The sequence below is a fragment of the Mobula birostris genome, chromosome 1 (assembly GCF_030028105.1).
Source record: "Mobula birostris isolate sMobBir1 chromosome 1, sMobBir1.hap1, whole genome shotgun sequence".
In the NCBI taxonomy this organism is placed as follows: domain Eukaryota; kingdom Metazoa; phylum Chordata; class Chondrichthyes; order Myliobatiformes; family Myliobatidae; genus Mobula; species Mobula birostris.
The window spans coordinates 38,649,515-38,674,893 of NC_092370.1; the positions used below are offsets into that span (position 1 = coordinate 38,649,515).

The 25,379-nt window shown below is 39.2% G+C and overlaps 1 protein-coding gene across 7 annotated transcripts in view; it reads left to right on the forward strand.

The window, feature by feature from the left end:
* The window catches only part of ppp1r42 (protein phosphatase 1, regulatory subunit 42), a 133,943-nt gene extending 109,527 nt beyond the window's left edge, over window positions 1-24,416 (forward strand). For 4 of the 7 annotated variants that reach the window (XM_072254326.1, XM_072254353.1, XM_072254335.1 and 1 more), the window contains one exon: window positions 15,022-16,097. In XM_072254326.1, the coding sequence (XP_072110427.1) occupies window positions 15,022-15,096 (75 nt within the window). In that variant the 3' untranslated portion in view covers window positions 15,097-16,097. Of the gene's footprint in view, window positions 1-15,021; window positions 16,098-21,131; window positions 21,211-23,398 lie in introns of those variants that run through there. The other 3 variants (XM_072254364.1, XM_072254380.1, XM_072254374.1) reach the window with 3 other exon arrangements.
* The last annotated feature ends 963 nt before the right edge of the window (window positions 24,417-25,379 follow it).

Here is a 25,379-nt window from a genome sequence, read left to right on the forward strand (position 1 = left end):
TTATCAACAGTCACTCCACCCCCTCTGCCTGCCTGCCTGTCCCTTTGATACAGGGTGAATCCTTGACTGTTAAGCTGTCAACTATGATCTTCTTTCTGCCACGTCTCAGTGATGCCCACAACGTCATACCTGGAATCTCTAAATGCGCTACAAGATTGTCTACCTTATTCCTTATACTATGTGCACCTATTCACTGATACACACAAACAATGAAATGATTTACTGATGTGCACAAATAGCTGAAATCCAGAGGCAATATGAAGATTATTGCCCTTGATGTCAAGGTGGCATTCAAGGATCCATGTTAAAGCTGGGGTCATAAGCATCAGAGGAAAGCACACCAGTTGTTGGGGACATAATTCACACAAAGGAAGTTAGCTGCAGGTGGACAGTCATTCCAAACCCGCACATCACTGTAGGAATTCTTCAAGGCAGTCTTTTGCACAGCCATCTCCACCTGTTACACAAAATTAGAAGTGGGGTTAGAAAACCGTCCACACGTGCTTACAGCAAGGTCTGGACAATATTCAATAATGAACAGATATATGGCAAGCAACATGCAAGCCACATCGGTGACAGGCAACGACCGTCTTCAACAGGAGTCTAATCACCTACTTTTGATATCCAAAGGCATTATCATTGTTGGGTCCCCAACTATTAATATCTATGAGGTTACCATTATCTAGGAACTCAACTGGAACTGCCACATAAATACAGTGGCTTTCAGAGAATAATAGAGGCTGGGTATCCTGTGGTGAATAATTCAAATCCTGGTACCTCATAGCCATTCCACCTTGACCATACTTTCTACTTGTATGGATAAGTGCTACTCTAACTATGCTCAATTAACTGGTCACCGTTATGTACAAGGCAGCTCATTTAATTGGCAATCCATCCATCACCCTAAAGCTTCAGTGCAGTGTTTCCCAAATGTGCAAACTTTATACTCTCGAATGATAATATCACCAGGTACATGGAAACAATACCATACAGTTCCATTCCAAATCACTTATTATCCTGCATCAGTAATATACCTGTATTCAAGTCTCCTTTTTGTCACAAGATCTAATTCCTGAAACTATCTATCAAAAAACAGAGTGAAAGCACCTTCCCCAGACAACCTGCTGTAGTTCAGAAGAAAGCTCATCTACCACCTCTCGAGAATAACAGGATTGAAAATAATTGCATTAGAGAAATAAAAGTTTACTTCTGTGACAGCAGGATTTGAACTTGCTTCCTACTTGCTCGATTACTTACCGCATCTCCAAGTTGTATGTCATCAGCAAACTTTGAGATTATCCCTATATATTCAAGTCCAGGCCAATAACATACATCACAATAATAACATGTATCCTTTACCACTATTCTCTACAGACTATTAGTATATACCTCAGGATTTCTTGGCCAGTAACCATAACTAGTATGCAATTGGATCTGTAATAGTTGATTGAATTAATGCTACTATTTTCATCACCTAAGCATCTCCATAATTTTAACAAGATATTGATATTAAAATAATAGCACTAGTCTAATCAACTATTTTAAACTATCTTAGTCTAAAATAAAACTTATTTTAAAGTTCTCTTATTATAAAACAAGTTTTAAAATATTACAAACGAGAGAAAATCTGGAGATGCTGGAAATCCAAGTAACACACACAAAATGCTGGAGGAACTCAGCAGGCCAGGCAGCAGCTATGGAAAAGAGTGCAGTCGATGTTTCAGGCCGAAACCCTTCAGCAGGACTCATCAGTCTCTTTTCCACAGATGCTGTCTGGCCTGCTGAGTTCCTCCACCATTCTGTGTGTTGCTCTTAAAATATTTTACTTTAAGGTAATATTTAAAATATCTTAATATCAGCCAATATTATCTTAGTAATATCAGTTACATTAATCAGTTGTTTTAATATAATATAATTATGACTAATAATATCTTAATATCAGCCATACTTATCTTAATATCAACTGCAGGAGAACACATAGAATTATTTTCTCTGTTCTGAAAAATAATTACTCACTGCTCTTAGACTTTTGTCCTTATCCTAACTTAACTTTAATCTTTTGAAAAGTCCATATATATGTAAAATCCTCTCTTGTATATCCTCCTGATGACTACACCTGCGAAAGGTGCATCCAGCTGCAGCTCCTGACAAACCGAGTTAGGGAACTGGAGCTGGAGCTGGATGAACTTTGGATCATTCGGGAGGCAGAGGCAGAAATAAACAGGAGTTACAGGGAGATAGTCACCCCTAAGAGTCAGGAGACAGGTAGCTGGGTGACTGTCAGGAGAGGGAAGGGGAATAGACAGAATGAGCAGAGCACCCCTGTGGTCGTTCCCACCAATAATAAGTACATCATTTTGGATACTGTTGATGGAGCCGACCTACCAGGGACAAGTTGCAGTGGTTGCGTCTCTGGCACCGTGATGGGACCCTCAACTCAGAAGGGAAGGAGGGAAAAGAGGAGAGCAGTAGTGACAGGGGATTCGATTGCTGGGGGACAGATAAGAGGTTCTGTGGAAGAGATCAAGAATCCCGGATGGTCTGTTGCCTCCCTGGTGCCAAGGTCCGCGATATCTCAGATCGAGTTCAAGAGAGAGGGTGAGCAGCTGGATGTCGTGGTCCATACACCAATGGCGTAGGTGGGAAGAGTGAGGAGGTCCTGAAAGGTAAGTTTAGGGAGTTAGGTGCCAAGTTAAAGGACAGGACCTCCAGGATAGCAATCTCAGGATTGCTACCAGTGCCATGTGCAGGCGGGTTTAGAAATAGTAAGATAGCGCAGATCAACATGTGGCTGAAGACATGGTGCAGGAGGGAGGGCTTCAGATTTATAGATAATTGGGCAATTTTCCAGGGACCTGTTCCGGCGGGATGGTTTACATCTGAACTAGAGGGGGCAAATATTCTTGCAGGTAGGTTTGCTAGAGAGGCTCCGGTGGATTTAAACTAGATACAAGGGGGAAGCGGAACCAGAGTGTAGGAACAGATGTAGGGGAGAAGGAAGAAAAAGAAAATAGTAAAGTTGTTTGCACCATTAGTGATAAACAGAGAGTAAGGGGTGGAAAATTTCTTAAATACATTTATTTTAATGCTAGGAGCATTATAAGAAAGGTGGATGAGCTTAAAACATGGATTGATACCTGGAAGTATGATGTGGTAGCTATTAGTGAAATATGATTACAGGAGGGGTGTGATTGACAACTAAATATTCCTGGATTTCATTACTTCAGGTATGATAGAATCAGAGGGACAAGAAGGGGAGGTGTTGCATTGCTTGTCAGAGAAATTATTACAGCGGTGCCCTAGCAGGATAGACTAGAGGGCTCATCTAGGGAGGCTATTTGGGTGGAATTGAGGAATGGGAAAGGTGTAGTAACACTTATGGGGGTGTATTATAGACCACCAAATGAGGAACGAGAATTGAAGCAGCAAATTTGTAAGGAGATAGCAGATATTTGTAGTAAGCACAAGGTTGTGATTGTGGGAGATTTTAATTTTTCACACGTAGACTGGGAAGCCCATACTGTAAAAGGGCTGGATGGTTTGGAGTTTGTAAAATGTGTACAGGATAGTTTTTTGCAGCAATACATAGGGGTACCAACAAGAGAAGAGGCAGTGTTGGATCTCCTGTTAGGGAATGAGTAGGTCAGGTGACAGAGCTTTGTGTTGGGGAGCACTTCGGGTCCAGTGATCACAATGCTATTAGTTTCAATATAATTATGGAGAAGGATAGGTCTGAACCCAGGGTTGAGATTTTGGATTGGAGAAAGGCTAACTTTAAGGAGATGTGAAAGGATTTACAAGGAGTGGATTGGGACAATTTGTTTTATGGGAAGAATGTAATAGAGAAATGGAGGTCATTTAAAGGTGAAATTTTGAGAGTACAGAATCTTTATGTTTGTGTTAGGTTGAAAGGAAAGGTTAAAAGTTTGAGAGAGCCATGGTTTTCAAGGGAAATTGGAAACTTGGTTCGAAAAAAGAGAGGTATCTACCACAAATATAGGCAGCATGGAGTAAATGAGGTGCTCGAGGAATATAAAGAATGTAAAAGAATCTTAAGAAAGAAATTAGGAAAGCTCAAAGAAGAAATGAGGTTGCTTTGGCAAGTAAGGTGAAAATAAATCCCAAGGGTTTCTACAGTTATATTAATAGCAAAAGGATAGTGAGGGATAAAATTGGTCCCTTAGAGAATCAGAGTGGACAGCTATGTGTGGAGCCAAAAGAGATGGGGGAGATTCTGAACAATTTCTTTTCTTCGATATTCACGAAGGAGAAGGGTATTGAATTGTGTAAGATAAGGGAAACAGGTAGGGAAGTTACGGAAACTATGATGATTAAAGAAGATGAAGTACTGGCGCTTTTAAAGAACATAAAAGTCGATAAGTCTCCGGGTCCTGCCAGGATATTCCTTCGGACCTTGAGGGAAGTTAGTGTGGAAATAGCAGGAGCTCTGACAGAAATATTTCAAATGTCATTAGAAATGGGGATGGTGCCGGAGGATTGGTGTATTGCTTATGTTGTTCCATTGTTTAAAAAGGGTTCTAAGAGTAAACCTAGCAATTATCAGCCTGTGAGTTTGACATCAGTGGTGGGTAAGTTGATGGAAAGTATTCTTAGAGATGGTATATATAACTATCTGGATAGACAGGGTCTGATCAGGAACAGTCAAAGTGGATTGTGCGTGGAAGGTCACGTTTGACAAATCTTATTGAATTTTTTGAAGAGGTTATTAGGAAAGTTGACGAGGGTAAAGCGGTGGATGTTGTCTATATGGACTTCAGTAAGGCCATTGACAAGGTTCCACGCGGAAGGTTATTTAGGGAGGTTCAATCGTTAGGTATTAATATCAAAGTAGTAAAATAGATTCAGCAGTGGCTAGGTGGGAAACACCAGAGAGTAGTGGTAGATAACTGTTTGTCAGGTTGGAGGCCACTGACTAGTGGTGTGCCTCAGGGATCTGTACTGGGTCCAATGTTGTTTGTCATATACATTAATGATCTGGATGATGGGGTGGTAAATTGGATTAGTAAGTATGCAGATGATACTAAGATAGGTGGCGTTGTGGATAATGAAGTAGGTTTTCAAAGCTTGCAGAGAGATTTAGGCCAGTTAGAAGAGTGGGCTGAGAGATGGCAGATGGAGTTTAATGCCGATAAATGTGAGGTGCTACATTTTGGTAGGACTGATCAAAATAGGACATACATGGCAAATGGCAGGGCATTGAAGAATGCAGTAGAACACAGGAATAATGGTGCATAGTTCCCTGAAGGTGGAATATTATGTGGATAGGGTGGTGAAGAAAGCCTTTGGTATGCTGGCCTTTATAAATCGGAGCATTGAGTATAGGAGTCGGGATGTAATGTTGAAATTGTACAAGGCATTGGTGAAACCAAACGTAGAAGGTTGAGACCATAAGACAAAGGAGCAGAAGCCGGCCATTCGGCCCATCGAGTCTGCTCCGCCATTTTATTGTGAGCTGATCCATTCTCCCATTTAGTCCCACTCCCCCGCCTTCTCACCATAACCTTTGATGCCCTGGCTACTCAGATACCTATCAATCTCTGCCTTAAATACACCCAGTGACTTGGCCTCCACTGCTGCCCGTGGCAACAAATTCCATGGATTCACCACTCTCTGGCTAAAAAAATTTCTTCACATTTCTGTTCTGAATGGACACCCTTCAATCCTTAAGTCATGCCCTCTCGTACTAGACTCCCCCATCATGGGAAACAACTTTGCCACATCCACTCTGTCCATGCCTTTCAACAATCAAAATGTTTATATGAGGTCTCCCCTCATTCTTCGAAACTCCATGGAATACAGTCCAAGAGCGGACAAGCGTTCCTCATATGTTAACCTTCTCATTCCGGAATCATTCTAGTGAATATTCTCTGTACCTTCTCCAACGTCAGCACATCCTTTCTTAAATAAAACTGCCCACAGTACTCCAAGTGAGGTCTCACCAGTGCCTATAGAGCCTCAACAACACATCCCTGCTCCTATACTCTATTCCTCTAGAAATGAATGCCAACATTGCATTCGCCTTCTTCACCACTGACTCAACCTGGAGGTTAACTTTAAGGGTATCCTGTACGAGGACTCCCAAGTCCCATTGCATCTCAGAACTTTGAATTCTTTCTCCATTTAAATAATAGTCTGCCCATTTATTTCTTCTGCCAAAGTGCATAACCATACACTTTCCAACATTGTATTTCATTTGCCACTTCTTTGCCCATTCTTCCAATCTATCCAAGTCTCTCTGTAGACCCTCCGTTTCCTCAGCACTACTGCCCCCTCCACCTATCTTTGTATCGTCAGCAAACTTAGCCACAAAGCCATCTATTCCATAATCCAAATCATTGATGTACAATGTAAAAAGAAGTGGCCCCAACACGGGCCCCTGTGGAACACCACTGGTAACCGGCAGCCAACCAGGATAGGATTCCTTTATTCCCACTCTCTGTTTCCTGCCAATCAGCCAACGCTCTATCCACATATGTAACTTTCCCGTAATTCCATGGGCTCTTATCTTGTTAAGATACAACATCCACTGCATCTCCCTTGTCTAGCCTACTTGTAATTTCCTCAAAAAATTGTAATAGGTTTGTCAGGCAGGATTTTCCTTTAAGGAATCCATGCTGAGCTGTACCTATCCTGTCATATGCCTCCAGGTACTCAGTAACCTCATCCTTGACAATTGACTCCAGCAACTTCCCAACCACCGATGTCAAGCGAACAGGTCTATAATTTCCTTTTTGCTTCCTTGTCCCCTTCTTAAATAGCGGAGTGACATTTGTAATCTTCCAGTACTCCGGAACCATCCCAGAATCTATCGACTTTTGAAAGATCATCACTAATGCCTCCACAATCTCCACAGCTAATTCCTTCAGAACATGAGGGAGCATTCCATCTAGTCCGGGAGATTTATCTACCTTTAGACTATTCAGCTCCGTGAGTACTTTCTCTGTCGTAATTGTGACTGCGCACACTTCTCTTCCCTGCCACCCTTGAGTGTCCAATATACTGTTGATGTCTTCCTCAGTAAAGACTGATGCAAAATACTCGTTCAGTTCCTCTGCCATCTCCTTATCTCCTATTACAATTTCTCCAGCATCATTTTCTATCAGTCCTATATCTACTCACCTGTCTTTTACTCTTTATATACTTGAAAAAGCTTTTAGTATCCTCTTTGATATTATCTGCTAGCTTCCTTTCATAGTTAATCTTTTCCCTCTTAATGACCTTCTTAGTTTCCTTTTGTAAGCTTTTAAAAACTTCCCAATCCTCTGTCTTCCCACTAATTTTTGCTTCCTTGTATGCCCTCTCCTTTGCCTTAACTTTGGCTTTGACTTCTCTTGTCAACCACGGTTGCATCCCTTTTCCATTCGAAAATTTCTTCTTTTTTTGGAATATACCTGTCTTGCACCTTCCTCACTTCTCGCATAAACTCCAGCCACTGCTGCTCTGCCGTCCTTCCCACCAGTGTCCCTTTCCAGTCAATTTTGGCCAGTTCCTCTCTCATGCCACTGTAATTTCCTTTACTCCACTGAAATACCGACACATCGGATTTCGGCTTCTTTTTTTCAAATTTCACAGTGAACTCAATCATGTTATGATCACTGCCTCCTAAAGGTTCCTTCACCTCAATCTCTCTAATCTCCTCCGGTTCATTACACAATACCCAATCCAGTACAGCCGATCCCTTAGTGGGCTCAACAACAAGCTGTTCTAAAAAGCAATCTCGCAGACATTCTACATATTCTCTCTCTCGAGATCGAGTGCCGACCTGATTTTCCCAATCCACTCGCATGTTAAAATCCCCTACAATTATCATAACACTGCCCTTCTGACAAGCCTTTCCTATTTCCTTTGTAATTTGTAGTCCACATCCCTGCAGCTGTTTGGAGGCCTGTATATAACTGCCATCTGAGTCCTTTTACCCCTGCGATTTCTTAGCTCAACCCATAAAGATTCGGCACTTTCTGATTCTATATCACCTCTTTCTAATGATTTAATATCAATTCTTACCAATAAAGCCACGCCTCCCCCCCCCCCCGCCTACCTTCCTATCCTTCCGATGTATCCTTGGATGTTCAGCTCCCAGAGACATGCATCCTTTAGCCACGTCTCAGTGATGGCCACAATATCATACCTGCCAATCTGCAGCTGTACGACAAGGTCATCCACTTTATTCTTTATGCTGCGTGTATTTAAGTATAACACCTTAAGACCAGTACTTGGTACTTTTTGCTTTGATTTCACTGCAACTCATCTCAATTTTCTACAAATTTGCCCCATCACTTGCCTGTCTTTTCTGACATCTTTACTGCTCACTATCTTAGATTTATTTCTGTTTTCCCCTTCCTCCGCTCTGTCATTCCGGTTCCCATCCCCCTGCCAAATTAGTTTAAACCCTCCCTAACAGCTCTATTAAACCTTCCCGCCAGGATATTTGTCCCCTTCGGGTTCAGGTGTAACCTGTCCATTTTGAACAGGTCATACTTCCCCCAGAAGAGATCCCAATTATCCAAGAATCTGAAGCCCTGCCCCCTGCACCAGTCTCTCAGCCACACATTCATCTGCCTGATCCTACTATTCTTGCCCTCGCTAGCACGTGGCACAGGTAGCAATCCTGAGATTACTACCCTGGAGGTCCTGCTTCTCAGCTTCCTTCCTAACTCCCAGAAATCTCTCTTCAGGACCTCCTCCCTTGTCCTATCTATGTCATTGGTACCAACATGTACCAAGACAACTGGCTGCTCGCCCTCCTCCTTCAGAATATTCTGGACCCGATCCGAGACATCCCATACCCTGGCACCTGGGAGGCAACACACCATGCGGGTATCTCTATCAGGCTCACAGAATCTCCTGTCCGTTCCTCTGACTATGGAATCTCCTGTGACTACCGCATTCCTCTTCTCCCTCCTTCCCTCCTGCACAACAGCGCCAGGCTCAGTGCCAGAGACCTGGTCACCATGGGCGTCCCTGTTAGGTCATCCCCCTCAACAGCATCTAGAACAAGATATTTGTTGCTGAGGGGGACAGCCGCAGGTGTGCTCTCCACTATCCAGGCATTTCCCTTCTCTCTCTTGACAGTGACCCAGTTTTCTGACCGCTGTAGCCTAGGGATGACTACTTCCCTGTACCTGTTGAGGGGGGACTTGAGGGAGATAGATAGAGTTGACGTGGATAGGCTTTTTCCATTGAGAGTGGGGGAGATTCAAATGAGGACATGAGAGTTAAAGGGCAAAAGTTTAGGGGTAACATGAGGGGGAACTTCTTTATGTAGAGAGTGGTAGCTGTGTGGAATGAGATTCCAGCAGAAGTGGTTGAGGCAGGTTCGATTTTGTCGTTTAAAGTTAAATTGAACAGATATATGGACAGGAAAGGAATGGAGGGTTATGGGCTGAGTGCGGGTCGGTGGGACTAGGTGAGAGTAAGAGTTTGACATGGGCTAGAAGGGCTGAGATGGCCTGTTTCCATGCTGTAATTGTTATATGGTTATATGATGAGCGGCATCGATCATGTGATAGTCAGAGGCTTTTTCCCAGGGCTGAAATGGTTGCCACAAGAGGACACAGGTTTAAGGTGCTGAGTGTAGGTACAAAGGAGATGTCAGGGGTAGGTTTTTACGTAGAGAGTGGTGAGTGAGTGGAATAGGCTGCCAGCACTGGTGGTGGAGGCAGATAAGATAGGGTCTTTCAAGAGACTTTTGGATAGGTACGTGGAGCTTCGAAAATAGAGGGCTTTGGTAAGCCGAGTAATTTCTAAAGTAGGGACATGTTCAGCACAACTTTGTGGGCCAAAGGGCCTGTATTGTGTTGCAGGTTTTCTATGTTTCTATATTTTAAAGATCTCTTTAGACCTCTGGAACATGTCCTTGATATTTGATTTTTTTCTTTCATAAGAATGGATTCCAAATGCCTATTTAACAGTCTTCTCAATTTGTTCCACCACCTTCAAAAAACTGCACATCCTTCACAATTGTACTACATGGTCTGTATCATTTCTTTCTTCAAATATATTGATTCCCACTTCTCACCATTACATTTTGTCTGCCAAGTGTTTACCAATTCGGATTATTTTTTCTTCAAATCTTTTCCTGTCTTTTTCATTATTTATTACATCTCTAAGTTTCATATCATCTGCAAACCTTGAAACTATGCCAATATACTCAACTCCAGGCCAATAATATTTATCAATATGAATATTGATATACATATAGAGCTTAATAGAGCCTTGAACAGTGGCAAATCAGGACATCAGAAGTTTGGGGAGGAGGAGGCGGCTTTAATCAGGTCCACTCTCTGAAGATAAAAGGCAACAGTAGCATGTCGTGGCAGCATAATAGAGCTTTGACCAGTGACTAATTGGCATTTGGGATTGATAAAAGCAAATTAAAGGAAGGCAGGGGCAAGCACGGTGGCAGTCGTCTGAGTGGACATAATCAGAGTGGTGATCTTGAGGCTTTAGCTCTTCGAGGCTTACGCAAGAGAGACTTCACAGAGAAAGCAAAGGAAAGAAAAGCTCAAGTTTTTTTTCGTTCTCTTCTTTATGAATGCTAAGCTAGGGACAGTAGGGATGACAGACAGGATAGTTAAATGCTCCTCTTGTGGGATGTAGGAAAGCAGAGAGACCTCCAGTGTCACTGACGACTACAACTGCGAGAAGTGCATCCAGCTGCAACTTCTACGAAATCACATTAAGGAGTTGGAGCTGGAACTGGATGAACTCCGGATCATTTGTGATGCTGAAGGAATGGTAGATAGGACGTGTAGAGAGGCAGTTACACCCAAGGTGCAGGGCACAGAAAACTAGGTGACAGTCAGGAAGGGAAAGGGGTTAAGGATCTAGTGCAAAGTACCCCTGTAGCCATCCCCCTCAACAACAGATTTTATTACTTTGGATGACATAACAAAGGAGAGTCTCAATGGCCATGTCTCTGGTGCTGAATCTGCCTCTGAGACTCAGATGAAAGGGGGGAGAACAGGCACACTGTGGTGATAGGGGATTTGTTAGTTAGGGAAATAGACAGAGAGTTCTGTGGGTGAGAACAAGATTCCTGGCGGGTATGTTGACTCCGGGTGCCAGGGTCCAGGATATCTCAGATATAGTCCTCAGCATTCCTAAGTGGGAGGGTGAACAGCCAGAAATCATGGTCCATGTAGGTACCAATGACATGGGAAGGATGACTAATGAGGTTCTGCTTAGGGGGTTCAGGGAGTTAGGTGCTAAGTTAAAGGGCAGGACCTCCAGATTTGTGATCGCCGGATTGCTATCCATGCCACATGCTAGTGAGGCTAGAACTAGGAAGATTATACAGTTTAATACGTGGCTAAGGAGTTGGTGTAGGAGGGAGGGCACAAGATTTTTGGATCATTGGGCTCTCTTCCAGGGAAGGTGAGACCTGTACAGAGGGACAGTTTGCACCTGAACTGGAGGGGGACTAATATCCTAGAGAGAAGGTTTGTTTATGCTATATGGTGTTTAAACTAGACTTGCAGGGGGATGGGAACCAGAGTGTTAAAAACAGTTAGTGGAGAGATTGTGGAGGCAGATGTTGGTAAGACCTCAGACAAAGTTAGGAATCAAAAGGTTGATGGTGTGACTAGCGTCCTGAGCTACCTATATTTCAAGGCAGGGAGTATCGTAGGAAAGGCAGATAATTGTGCTGAAGGTGAGGCAGCTGGCTTACAATCAGAGGCAATGTGTAGTGACAAGGACAGGACAAAATTTCAGTCAACGGAAAAGGTGGACAAAATCAAAAATGGTGAATACATGATTGAAGGTGTTGTATCTGAATGTGTGCAGTAAGGTAGATGAACTTGAAGCATAGTTGCAGATTGGCAAGTTGGTGTCACTGAATCATGGCTGAAAGATTATAACTGGGAGCTTAACGCCCAATGATACACATTGTATCGGAAGGCAGAGGGGTCGGCATTGCCCTGTTGGTAAAAAATGAAATCAAATCATTAGAAAGAGGTGTTATAGGTGAGGGTGTTGAATCATTGTAGATAGGACTAAGGAAATGCAAGGACAAAAAGACCCTGAGGCGAGTTGTATACAGACCCTCAAAGAGTAGTAAGGATGTGGCCTACAAATTACAGTGGGAGATAGAAAATGCATGTCAAAAGGGCAATGTTACAATAGTCATGGGGGACTTCAATATGCAGGTAAATTGGGAAAATCAGATTGGTGCTGGATTACAGGAGGGGGAATTTCTAGAGTGCCTATGAGATGTATTTTTAGAGCAGCTCGTGGTTGAGCCCACTAGAAGATCAGCTATTCTGGATTGGGTGTTGTGCAATGAATCAGAATTGATTAGAGAGGTTAAGATAAAAGAACCCGTAGGGGCAAGTCATCATAAAATGATTGAACTCATCCTGAAATTTGAGGAGAAGCTAAAGTTAGATGTTTCAGTATTACAGTGGAGTAAGGGGGATTACAAAGACGTGAGACTGGAGCTGGCCAGAATTGAATGGAAAAGAACACTGGCAGAGATGATGGCAGAGCAGCAGTGGCTGGGATTTCTGGAACCAATTCAGAAGGCACGGGATATATACATCCCAAAGAGGAGGAAGTATTCTAAAGGCAAGATGACACAACAGTGGCTAACAAGAGAAGTCAAAGACCATAAGATATAGGAGCAGAAGTAGGCTATTTAACCCATCAACTCTGCTCTGTCATTCAATCATGGACTGATCCAATTCTTCCAGTCATCCCCACTCTCCCACCTTTACCCCATACCCTTTGATGCCCTGGCTAATCAAGAACATATCTATCTCTGCCTTAAGTATACCCAATGACTTGGCCTCTACAGCCACTCGTGGCAACAAATTCCACAGATTTACCACCCTCTGACTAAAGTAATTTCCCTGCATCTCAGTTCTAAAAGGATGTCCTTCAATCCTGAAGTCGTGCCCTCTTGTCCTGAAACCCCCTACCATGGGACATAACTTTGCCATATCTAATCTGTTCAAAGCCAACCCAAAAGCCAAAAAGAGGGCATATAATAGAGGAAAAATTGGTTTTGGTATTGGTCATATGAATGTTAGGCTGGAGTCTGGAGAAGTAGAGATTATTGCTAGGTGGGTGAAAAATGTGTGGTGCATAGAATACCAAGCAAGTGCAGTAATCGGTAATGACCTCTACTGCCCTTAATCATGTGTGAGATCATTAAACTTCCTCCTGCACTGGGACCAGTCACTTCCTTGTCATCTCATTCCACTGCTCCTTCATCTCAGAATCGGATGGAATCAGGCAGGATACATTCTGTGAGGGTTACCTCATTAATCAGGATCTTGAGGCTTGTGTTGAAGTGAAATGCCCTGTGTCCTACTTCAATGGTCATTTTTAAAAAATAATTTATTCCTTGCTATATATTCTCTTCTGTTAATAGTTATAATAGGTGATATCTTCCCCTTTAAGTAGTTCAGGTTAACTTTACTGCTCTACAGGACTCCTGAAGTAATTTCAATTTTATGTAAAACAGACTGTGATAGACCCTCTTAATTGTATATATAAAAAAAAATCTTGTGTAAGCCATACCAGGACAAACTGTCCACCTCTGCAATATAATTTTAAATGTTTTCTCCCTAAAGCCATTAGCTGCTGAAACTATTTTCCATATCTTTATTAACCTCTACTCTCATGTATTGTATCCCATTTCCTTCTTGGCCAGGCTCTCATTTCAACCTTCCCTAATTTCAGCCTCATCCAAAACTCTATTCCATAGTCCATCTCTGACAAAGTCATGTTCAACCAGTAGAGCATCACTGCTGAACATTGCATCAACCATCACTTTGATTTGTTTAACCACTTTCTTTTGTTCTAATGTCTCCACAGTCTTGCCTATCCCAAAGTCCATGACTCTCTCACTGAAGTGTGTTTACTCAACCTTCTCTTGTACGTCCAGCACTTTCCTTGTCAGCTTTATTTTCAACTTCTTGGGCTTAAGCTTTGAGTTCTTTAGTTAAGCCTCCTATCACCCACCTTCACATCTGACTTTCAGATACTCAATAAAATGCACATCTTGTAAAACATTTGGTAATTTAACTCATTCTCTCCATTAATTTTGTGATAACTCATTTCTGATTAGGATTCTGTAAAGAGCATTTAAGACATGTTTTCTCCTTTAGGATGCTATGTAAATCAAAGTTGCTCTTGTTTTGTATTATACAAAAATGTATTTTCCTTTGCAAAGTAGAAACTTAAGGTGTGTTTTATGCAACATCTTTAGCATAATCATTTACCATTGTTTCGTTTCAATTTCCCCATTTAGAATCAAGTAAGTGAACCAATGTTATCGTTATTATTGTACAGAAATGTAAGGATTTTCGCTTGATCAAAACTCTTGTTAATGCTTGTTGGTATAACTAAGCTTTTGGTCACTCTTGTAACAAAGTCTTCATAGTGGAAATAAGCTATGTGGTCCAGCATCTGTCATGCCATTGAATAAGACCGTGATCAATCCTGAATCTCAATTCCACTTCCCTGCCCAATTCCCGTGGAGGCATTTGGTCACAAGAATAAGAACTATAACATGAGAGTATGATTAGAATATCCTTGAATATTCTCAAAATTAGAGAATTCCAAAGATGTATTGCAGAATTTTTACTGCATTTTTTTAAAACGATCCATTAAGTTGTGACCATGCCCTATAGTTCTGTTTTTAATCCAAAATAAAGGACCCCTGTACCTCGCTGTCAATCACACTTAGAATCGCTTACATCAATTTTCTTCTAAACTCCAATGGCAGTTACTCAATTTTTGTTGAAAGTACAACACACTTTTTCTAAGAATCAAACTAGATTCTTCTGTGTTGACCCCAAATCAAGTATAACTCTTGTTAGGTATGCACAGAGGACGTCAGCTATGAATTCACCAAAACTCAGTAAAGATACTAACGAGAATAGACAAGGAAAGATATCAATGACATCAAGCAAACACAGACATCTATTTTTTTTCTTTTTGCTTTTTTAATTATTTTTAAATATGTTGAAATGCGTCTTTCTTTTACCGCAGCAACGAGATTTAAGCAAAGCCGACGATTCGCAATCAGTTCAGAATGTTGCGGAAACTTCGTCACAGCATCACTAACAGTGTAAACTGAAATCGAAGACCTTAAACGACAACATCAGTTTTCACTAGTGTTGGGAACACATAACTAGTTTATTTGGTTTAATTTTAAAATCAATTAAATGTAATTATTTATATTTTTATTTCGATAGCATAATATTATAGCCCGTTCGTTTGATTTATTTTAATATATCTTATTAAAGGGCAAATTCCTACGAATTAACACCGTGTATTCTAAGTGTTTCGTTTGCAAAGAGCTGCATGATATGCATTTTATCTTTGTGATTAAAACGTTAAACACGGTTCTGGTTCAGATTCCTGCGTTCATTGCCCCAACATAATTCTGTCATGAGTTTAATCGAATTTGTTAGATAATGTGAGCTAAATGATTGTAATATTGTGACGTAAAGGGAGCGAACATTGTTCGGTAAACAAATCGATTTGGCGAAGCGCCAAGTTTCAGCAGCGTTACTGCCAGATTTCAAACTCCCAGCTTTTGCAGTATTTCATTGTAATAATTCCACATTCCCTTGATTGTTGCTTTGTTACTTGTGTGTTTTGTTGTTTTACTATGAAAACTGAACGTTTCGGTTTCTGAAATATTGAAGCTTTATCACCCAATAAATGAATAACAAACGCAGTGGAACATTGTCCCTTGTTTTCGGCCATGAATGACCTGCAGCCTGTCTTTTCTATTTTCTATTCTTTAGAATAAATGTTTCAATATTAAATAACACGCATTTTATTATTGGCCACGGTAGTTCGCCTCTATTGTACCGAATTAAAAAGTTTAAGTATAGACACGCCTACACTTTTAGTATTTTATCAAGTTGTTCGAGGTGTTAAAAAAGGCGAGTTAACTTTTTGAAGCGTTGCGATGGAAATGTAGGTTAACCACGAACAAATACGACCAACTGACATGATAGAAAGAAATATAATTATTGAAACTGAACATTTAAATCCACAAATTGTGTACTCAATATACCATGTAATTACCTACTCTGTATGTTTTTCTTTTGTGAATAAAAAGCAAAAAGCAACATTTTGATATTTTAATATTTCACAGTAAAATTTACTTGTTCTTGATTTTAAGAAACAATATTTTTCATGATTCTAATTACAACACAAAATATGAGCATTGTACTTTCAGGAGATGGATCCAGGAAAGAGATGCTAAGTAGATCTTTCGGATAATCCATGAACAAGTACGAAATTTCACATAAATTTTATTTGCCATCTTCGGTGATTTATCGATCTATCACATATAGTCTAATTATTTCCGTTTCCATCGTTAGTTGATATGAACTAAGTTCAACATCTACTAATGCTAATTTATTTCGCTTTCATAACGTCATTTAATCTTTCAGTCAAATATGAAATAACAAGCGTAGCCAGATTGTAATTATATTCAATAATACATGTAGGAACTTCAAGGATCTATTTCTCATCTATATAAAACCTTGGTAGATTTTAACTACGCAAGGAAAAGGGTACGTTTTCCCAAAGTAATGACAGTAACTAATAGTTTTAATCATTTTACGCAAATAAACATGTTGTTACATTTCAATTCATGTAGTCAACTTACAAATATTATGATCAAACGTTTTGGGTTTATATTTTTAACAAACTTTTGAATAAACGATATTTTAATTAAGTGAACATAGATGTTTACATAATACGTGTAATATTGAACTTTAATGGTTCGGGAGTATGCTCGTTGACGTACTATCTAATTATTTTTAGAAAAGAAACAAAACCACAAGTAAACGTTATACCAATTCTAGTGAATTTTGATAATTATTTTTGTTTGAAATATGTCGACATGTGTTTATTAAAGATCTGGTATTACTTTTTGTGTTTTGAAAGCTGACCATTCTATTCACACATTAAGAACTTCCATTTTTATAGAAAAGTTTTTAAAGTCCATTATCTACATTATTAACGATAATCCAAGCTGAGAAATGAATCTTATGGCTTATCTTAGAAAAACATTATCAAAGGTGAATCCCTGTTTATAACAATGAAACCTTTAAAATTTATTACGATACCGATTTGACGATGTGGCTTTAAGGGAACTAATTCTATAATATTCTGCCAGGTTATCTTCCCTTTTAATGAGATTGATCATTTTTGCTAATGAAAAATATGAAGGGATTAGGAGGAAAATGGATATACGGAGTCAGGTGTCAGACTCCGGTTTTATTGGAAGGCAGTTGAAGTTCTCTGGACTAAATATCCTACTCTTGTTCCTGTACTCAACGAAATGTGGAGAAATATTTGTTGCATATTATTTCTGGAATTAAACTAGTATGGGATAATTAATAGTTTTCTTAAATGATACATGGTTATGTATCGTTTAAGCTTCCAAACAATAATCGAGAGAAGTATTAGTTACAGATCGAACAATTAGCTATTGAATACAAAATGCTGGAGGAACTCTGCAGGTCAGTCTGCATCTATGGAAAAGAGTTAACAGTTCTGAAGAAGGGTATTAGCACGAAATATTGACTGTTTACTGTTTTCCATAGATGCTGCCCGACCTGCCGAGTTCCTCCAGCATTTTGTATGTGTTCTTCCATTTGAAAAACTAACACTATTTTCTTGCGGATATCTCTTAAAATATTTTCAATTGATTGTTTAACCAAATTGCCAGCAGAAATATTTGAAATAATATTTTACAATAAATCCATGAGCGACAACTAAAGTAAACAAAATGTTGTGGACATGCTTAGCAAGACAGGTAATCGTATAGAATATGAAATAGACAACCTTTCATCGGAATGGTAGCTTAATAAATTTTCAGCCAGAGCTTCTTACGCAAACATCTTTTTTCATATTATCAATATTTCTGATATGGCTATTATTTGTATTGTTAGCACATATATGATAATTGGCATATGGAAATTTGTTATTCTTTTCCTGCATTAAAGATTGCGCAGCAAAACAACTGTATGATTTTTACTTGGAAAAGGATGTTCAATTGACTTCATCATTAGCGAAACAGAAATACCAGAGACTATATTACTTTCTTTCATTACTCCTAATAAAATATTATAATTTGTTGTATGTGTGTGCTTTCGTTCTATTCAGCTGTTCGTAATTCCAACTTTCAACTGTTTTAATAAATATTGAAGCGTAGACTTTCATCATAACAAAGAAAATAAATGTTCAAAATCATTGTTGCGGATCTATTTGTAGACTTTTAATTTTGTTACTTCAACCCCCCCCCCGTGCTTAATCAAGTTCCCCCCTTCTCCTTTACTATTTCCCATTCCCATTTCCCTCTCTCACCTTATCTCCTTACCTGCCTATTACCTCCCTCCGGTGCTCCTCCCCCTTTTCTTTCTTACAAGGCCTTTTGTCTCTTTATCAGATTTCGCCTTTTCCAGCCCTGAATCTCTTTCACCAATCAACTTCCCAGCACCTGATTTCACCCCTCCAACCCCCCCCCCCCGTTTCTCCTATCATCTTGAGGTTATTCCTCCCCTCCCCCTCCCCACTTTCTTACTCTGACTCATCTTTTCTTCCAGTCCTGATGAAGGGTCTCGGCACGAAACGTCGAATGTACTCTTTTTCATAGATGCTGCCTGGCCTGCTGAGTTCATCCAGCATTTTGTGTGTGTTGCTTAGATTTCTAGCATCTGCAGATTTCCTCTTGATTCCGAGTATTCAGGAGTCTCTTATGAAGTCACTTAAAATATAATGTGTTGGCGCGTGGCCAAGTGGTTAAGGTGTTCATCTAGTGATTTGAAGGCCACCAGTTCGAGTCTTGGCTGAGGCAGCATGTGTGTCCTTGAACAAGGCACTTAACCACACATTGCTCTGCGACGACAGCGGTGCCAAGCTGTATGGGTCCTAATGCCTTCCCTTGGACAACATCGGTGGCGTGGAGAGAGGAAACTTGCAGCATGGGCAACTGCTGGTCTTCCATACAACCTTGCTCAGGCCTGCACCCTGGAAACCTTCCAAGGCGCAAATCCATGGTCTCATGAGACTAACGGATGCCTATAATATAAAATATAAATTTATATTTTACAGTCAATGGCTAATTTATGTTTTTAGTGACTCGACTTATGATGTAACAACTTTAATATATCTTTTATCCATCTATTTACCACAAATTGAATGTTAGTGTTTTTATCCCGTCATGTCACCTAAATATTATTATTCATAACCTGATGTCAACATATTTAAACGTTTTCCCAATTACCTTATGAATGATACCCGCATTTAGTTTTAGAGTTTGGATTCATATTTCTGAAACAAAGACGGTTATGGAAAATACTCGTCTTTTTGGGACAACTTATATACCGCCTGTAATATGATCTCTAAAGGATGGAAAAATAATTCGTACTATTCTTTAAATCCATGATCTACTATATTAACGATCATCCCAGTTAAATTATGGTTAAATTACCTTTGTTAAATTATGACAAAAATAAAGCAAACAAGGTTGATAAGGAGATTGCTACTCGGACACCAGAAATCGCCTCTTTTCGGTTTTAATGGCAGAAGTAAAGTGGAGGATAAAACCGTTGTTGTCAAGTGACAAGTTATTTGCCTATTTTGAAATGAAGTTTTGTTTATGAGATTCTCTTGGAATGCTTACTGCGTGATCTGTCAGTCTATTTAATAAAAGTTAGTAGTTTGTCATTAAGCTGGTATTCCACTGAAGTAGTCAGATAGCCGTCAGGTTGCTTTGCATCATCCTGACAGTATTTGACAAGATACTGTCCTCATAAGGGAAAGTAAAAGATCCCATGGCATCACTACTAGTAAAAAAAATTACACCCATGCCCTACTCAATACCGATTCCTCTACCAACATTACCTAAATAGATTACCTGCTGATCATTACACCCCTAGCTAAAGAGATTGGAAATGAAACCACCTGTCTTTAATTTCGAGGTCTTCATTCAGATAGGAAATACAAAAGCTCAACTCAAAAATAAATAGAGAATATGAATTTGTATTTGCGGGAAATATAATTTGATGTTGATCAATTAGATTGCATCATCTTCATAACAATTGCAGTAATATTAAAACAATATGAAAATATTCTAGAATTGTGCTTACATGGAACGTGTATCAAATAATACACGTGGTAAGCAGAAAAATATACATCACTGCCTTTTTAAAATACTTAATATTGTTCCATCTGATGAGTATAATGATTAACTATACCTTTGTACGTATTTTTCTGTTTAAATATAATTTACACTGGACGTAGATTAGGCTAGGACCACTTTAAGAAGGTTGGCGTAGGTGGCCTATTACTTGTTGGTGAGTGGTGGCTACATGTGATTAATTGGCCTCTGTCAAGCAACTGTCAGCGCTTTGAGCTGTCAATGAGAGGCTCCAGAGGCAAGGGGGCTCATTCAGGTGTGTACTTAATGCTGTTCTCCAGCAAGGCTTGACGCAGAAATTATTATCACTGTTTCCTTACTTAAAAAATCAACGTGCCCATTCCCGCATTCTATACAAGGATAAAGATGGGAAGCTTTCACGGCGACTGAATCACTCTTAAACAGCATATTCTGCAATCGGTGCTGGATTCGTGCAAAAGGGTAACTTTAGAATGTAACCCGCTTTTCGGTTTGCAGATAGAAATGCCATATATGCAGAACTGTGAGTGATAATTGGTTTTTTTTTCCTTTCTGCAGCAAAAGATAAACCCAGGGCGCTATGTGTAGAACGGTGGAGTTTTGTCGAACACAGGTTTAAGACAGATGGAATTTCTTCAATTTTCAAAATATTTACAGAAAGCTGGAACCGATTAGTGAAATTTATAGGTTGTAGGATGATATTACCAACGATCGATTTTGCAGCTGTATATGGAAATATCACTCAACTGGTTGTGTAACTTTCTTTACTACTAAATTATATATGTTTGAAACATTATCTAAAGTTGGTACTTACCTGCCAAAATGATGATTGACGTTACAGTTGAAATAGAATCCTGAGGAATCTAACATATTTTAGCAGAATATTAGCATCGCGCCATTTCGTAAACTAAACCAATCGCTTTTGAATTAGATTGAATTTGTTTATTTTCAGGTTGACGCTTTCCCATGACTATTGCGTTTGTTCCGGCTAATGGTTCAGCCTAAGAAAAGTTCAATGGATTCTACAGCTGTTCCAAAGGCCATAATTGAGGATAGTCCCAGTTCCAGCCCGAGCCACTGTCCGGATCCCGATTCCGTGACCTGCCCCACTCGCAAACACTCGGAATTAGGATCTCGCTCGAAAGTGACTCGCATCAGGGGCAGACCTGCGGCAGCGAACGCTGCGCGGGAGCGTAGCCGGGTACAAACCCTGCGACATGCTTTCTTGGAGCTGCAAAAGACTCTACCCTCAGTTCCTCCGGACACTAAATTGTCCAAACTGGATGTCCTAATCCTGGCAACCACCTACATTGCACATTTAACCCGCACCCTGGAAGAAAGTCTGGAGGAGGGGGAAGGTCGGAAATCTTCCGAGTTAATGCATTCTCTCAAAGTAGACGGATATCTGCATCCGGTCAAAGTAGGAGTTCTGCAATACCTCTTTATTGTGAAAATATATCTTTTAAGAGTTTAATCTAAATAACCTGTCTTTCCTAATAACATCTGCTGTTGTAAGTATGTTTATGGAATCAATGTAATATTTAAAACACATACTTTGAGCCTTTAACATGTAGATTATTTTAACAATCATTGGAAAAATGTTATAAATTCAAATAGATATCGAATAAGTTTCCTTCCATAACTATATATAATCTCATTTTGTTAAAGCAAATTAACTCTACAATTGATGGGAATAACAGGCTGTTCTGACAAAAGAATTGTTTGCTGAAACAGGCTGTTCTGACAAAAGAATTGTTCGCTGATTCTGAATGTATGCAATCACCCAAAAAAACAGAAGGAAAACTTGAATAACTTTCAACGTTTCGTCCATGCATATACTTAACGAAAATCGCTTATTCCCCTATACAGTGAACTACAACTTTGGAAATAGGCTTATGTTTCACTTTTCAACTTTCTAAAATTAAATTGCCAACTGTCCATAATAAATTTATGTATTAAATATTAACTTTAAGCTTGTTTTGCTGGATGAGTACATAGATCATAGAGTTTTTCAGCTAACAATTGCTGGACCCTCTGACATTTTGGGTAATAAACTCAAATTCTTTGTTTTTCTTCTTTAAAGTATTCCTCGACTCGAACAACTGACAATGAAAGTAGCAATTCCTAAGATCGTCCGCGTTTTTAAGAACTACATGCTACTTTATTTATGTGACTTTTTGAAAATGCTGATATAGATATATCTGTTTGGTTTAAAGATACGCCAAGTTGAAACGAGTACTGAGAGCCAAAACATTTGTGGGGGAAAATGGTTTATATATTTTTATATTTTAATGAATATCTGAGTATCCCTGTCTCACTGATCATAGATTTAATTTTCGATACCATCTGGCTCACTTTATGAATCTTTTAAAAACAGCTGATGCAAATATGTAGAAAAAAATATGATGGTCAACTAAACGAAGAATGTGTTTTTATAAAATCCAAATCATTGCAATTCCTGTACCACCGGAGTATTTTGCCTCATATTTCTCCATTATCGGTGGACATTGGTCTAGAATTGTATAGTGTAACTCTCGTTTAACCTTCTAGTATTTTGAATGCATTACAGCCATTTGTGGTGTTAAACATAAGACATTACCATTGCTTAATTTGCAGTCTATGTAAGAATTCAAAAATACAAAATACGTGTAAAATAAAATGACGTTTTCAAACAATTGCGGCATAAATAGCTAAAAAGTACATACGAATTATCATTATGAGATTCCTTGCCCAGGATGTACTTGTCAACACGTATAACCGAATCAGGAAAGATAAAGAAAAATATGGCTCGAAAACGCAAAATGATTCAGCTCCTATATGTAAAACTCGGCGTCCAAAACGATTAATCCTGGTAATATATTTTGATAAGTTTACATCTAACGAATCTGTTCTACATCCTGCCAACAGCTATTTGCAATTACAATACATTGAATCGGTAAGATCTGGATTATAATTTAGTTTTTTTCAATACCGTTTACCAAAATGTAATTGTTGTGAATGGTGATAAGGAGCATGCAGGTTTGTTTCTGTTGGGTTTCCCTGTAACATCACATTTAGCTATCTGTATAATGCAAAACAATTTACCAAGTTATTTTTATGTTTGATAGGTATTCAGACTTTAAATCGCAACTTCATATTGCAACGTATATTTTTTAAAGGAAATAGTCGAAGCATCAAACAAGTTATTAATATACATATATTTTCCTTCATGAATTTCAGAAGTGGCCAATGCGATCCCGTTTGTATGTCGGTGCAACGGGACAATTTCTGAATTCGAGCCAATCCGAGATTCAAACTCAAGCCAAGACGACCAATCCTGATCCCGTCTAAACTGGAAACTGCCTAAAATTTAGCAAGGCTTTTAAAACTTGTTGTCATACCGATGTGTCACTGGCAATTTTTGAATGAACTTTTTGAACGTAACATAACATTTCCAAAATGCAAATATCTCGCAGGATTAAGTAAAATATATTATATATATATTTAGAGAGAGAGAATTGAGTGCGATTATTGAAATGAACGTGATGTAGTGGAAGTTGATCTCGTTTAATTTTAAGTATGTTAAAAGATAAACTAAATATCTTGCAATTGACAAAGTTGGCGCTATTTCTGAAACGTTTAAATAACAATTACCATGTGTGACACGGATTTGGCGAAGACCTCTTCCTTCGTTTAGTCACTCAAGTCGGCACGATGATATGGAAACACCAAAGTTTAAACTTTGAGAAATGAGGAAGCTGACGTTTACAATTCAATTGTTTACTGTTACATGGTGTTGAAAGGCTTGGCTGCGTCCGTAAGAGTGAAAATTCGGCTCGACTGATTGGCTACGCACTTTCAATTGAAATAGGTTTGCACTAAAGCATGATAACAAAACAAAAACTATGTGCACAGCTGGCCGCAGTGGATACGTGCGCACTTTCTATAGACACAAGCTTCAGAAGAGCATTCCGTTCTTACTCATCTTCGATATATTTGAAATCTTCGCGAAACTGTTCGGTGGTGGTCAATACACGAACCAACCAGTCTAGCTAACTGGTTCATACCAAACTGTTAAACATAACTGAAATTAATTAAAGTAACGTGACCGATATGTTAATCTGACCACCTTTATGACATGGAGAATAATAAGCATGTATTGACATTGAATTAAGCTACCTTTTACTGTAAATGACATGAAAATATCCGAAATATATCTGCATTTTTGGAAGAATATTTTACGCTGGTATTTAACATCTAAGTGTACTGTTTAAAAATAAAATATCTGTCCACTTATTTAAATTGTTCGATTCATCATTTCAGTTTTGCTCACACAACTACACCAATGTTTACGAACAATTATTGATGGAAAATGTGGGTCAATATCGGTTTAATCTTTAGTTTGTTGAACGGGTAGGGCGTAAATTAGGATGTTGGACAAATTGGATATTGCCAAGTGTGTATCTATCGTTACACACACTCACATCTACTCTTTAAAGGTAGCCTGATATTTTAAAGACTTTGTTTTAACTTAATCTGAACAAAATCTGGTTTCACTGGATCCATGTATCAAGTTTGATGGGTTTACGAGGAACATTTAAGTCGGAGAAGAACTTGCTATATCTTCTGCTGATTCAGTGAAGCATTCCTAGAGAATATTACATTTTGTTCGCGAATTGCAAAAATCTATTATTGTTCAATAGTTTACAGACAGAAAATATATTGAAATTAGTTCGCACAAACGACCTGAAACTTACAATCGTCTGAAATGTTGTGCGTTGCCCCAACTGCCTAAACTTCACACTAATTACGGAATCACAACTTCTAGAGGAAAATGTGTTCACTTGGCAACGTAATTGTTTCAATTGATGGTAATACTCCCTCCGCGCAGGCCGTTCTATCATTATTTGGCAGGTTTCCAATAGTGACATCAAAACAAGAAGCGCTGCTCAAAACATGTAACAACACAAGAGAAGTCTTAATTTAACTAGATAATTCCATAGTAATTTTTAATCATTTGAAACTCAGTATAGAGTTCTACTTCTAAGATTTGGCTGAGCTGTAAAAAAAGAATCATCTAATGACATTGTTGTCTGCAGTGCCGAGAGGTTGCAATTCACAAATGGCTCAACCAGTGCACATTGATGAAACACAAGTTAGAAAGTTTCTTTCTAGCTAGTGGATGGACAGTATGAACAAAATGATGAGCATTTTGACCTGC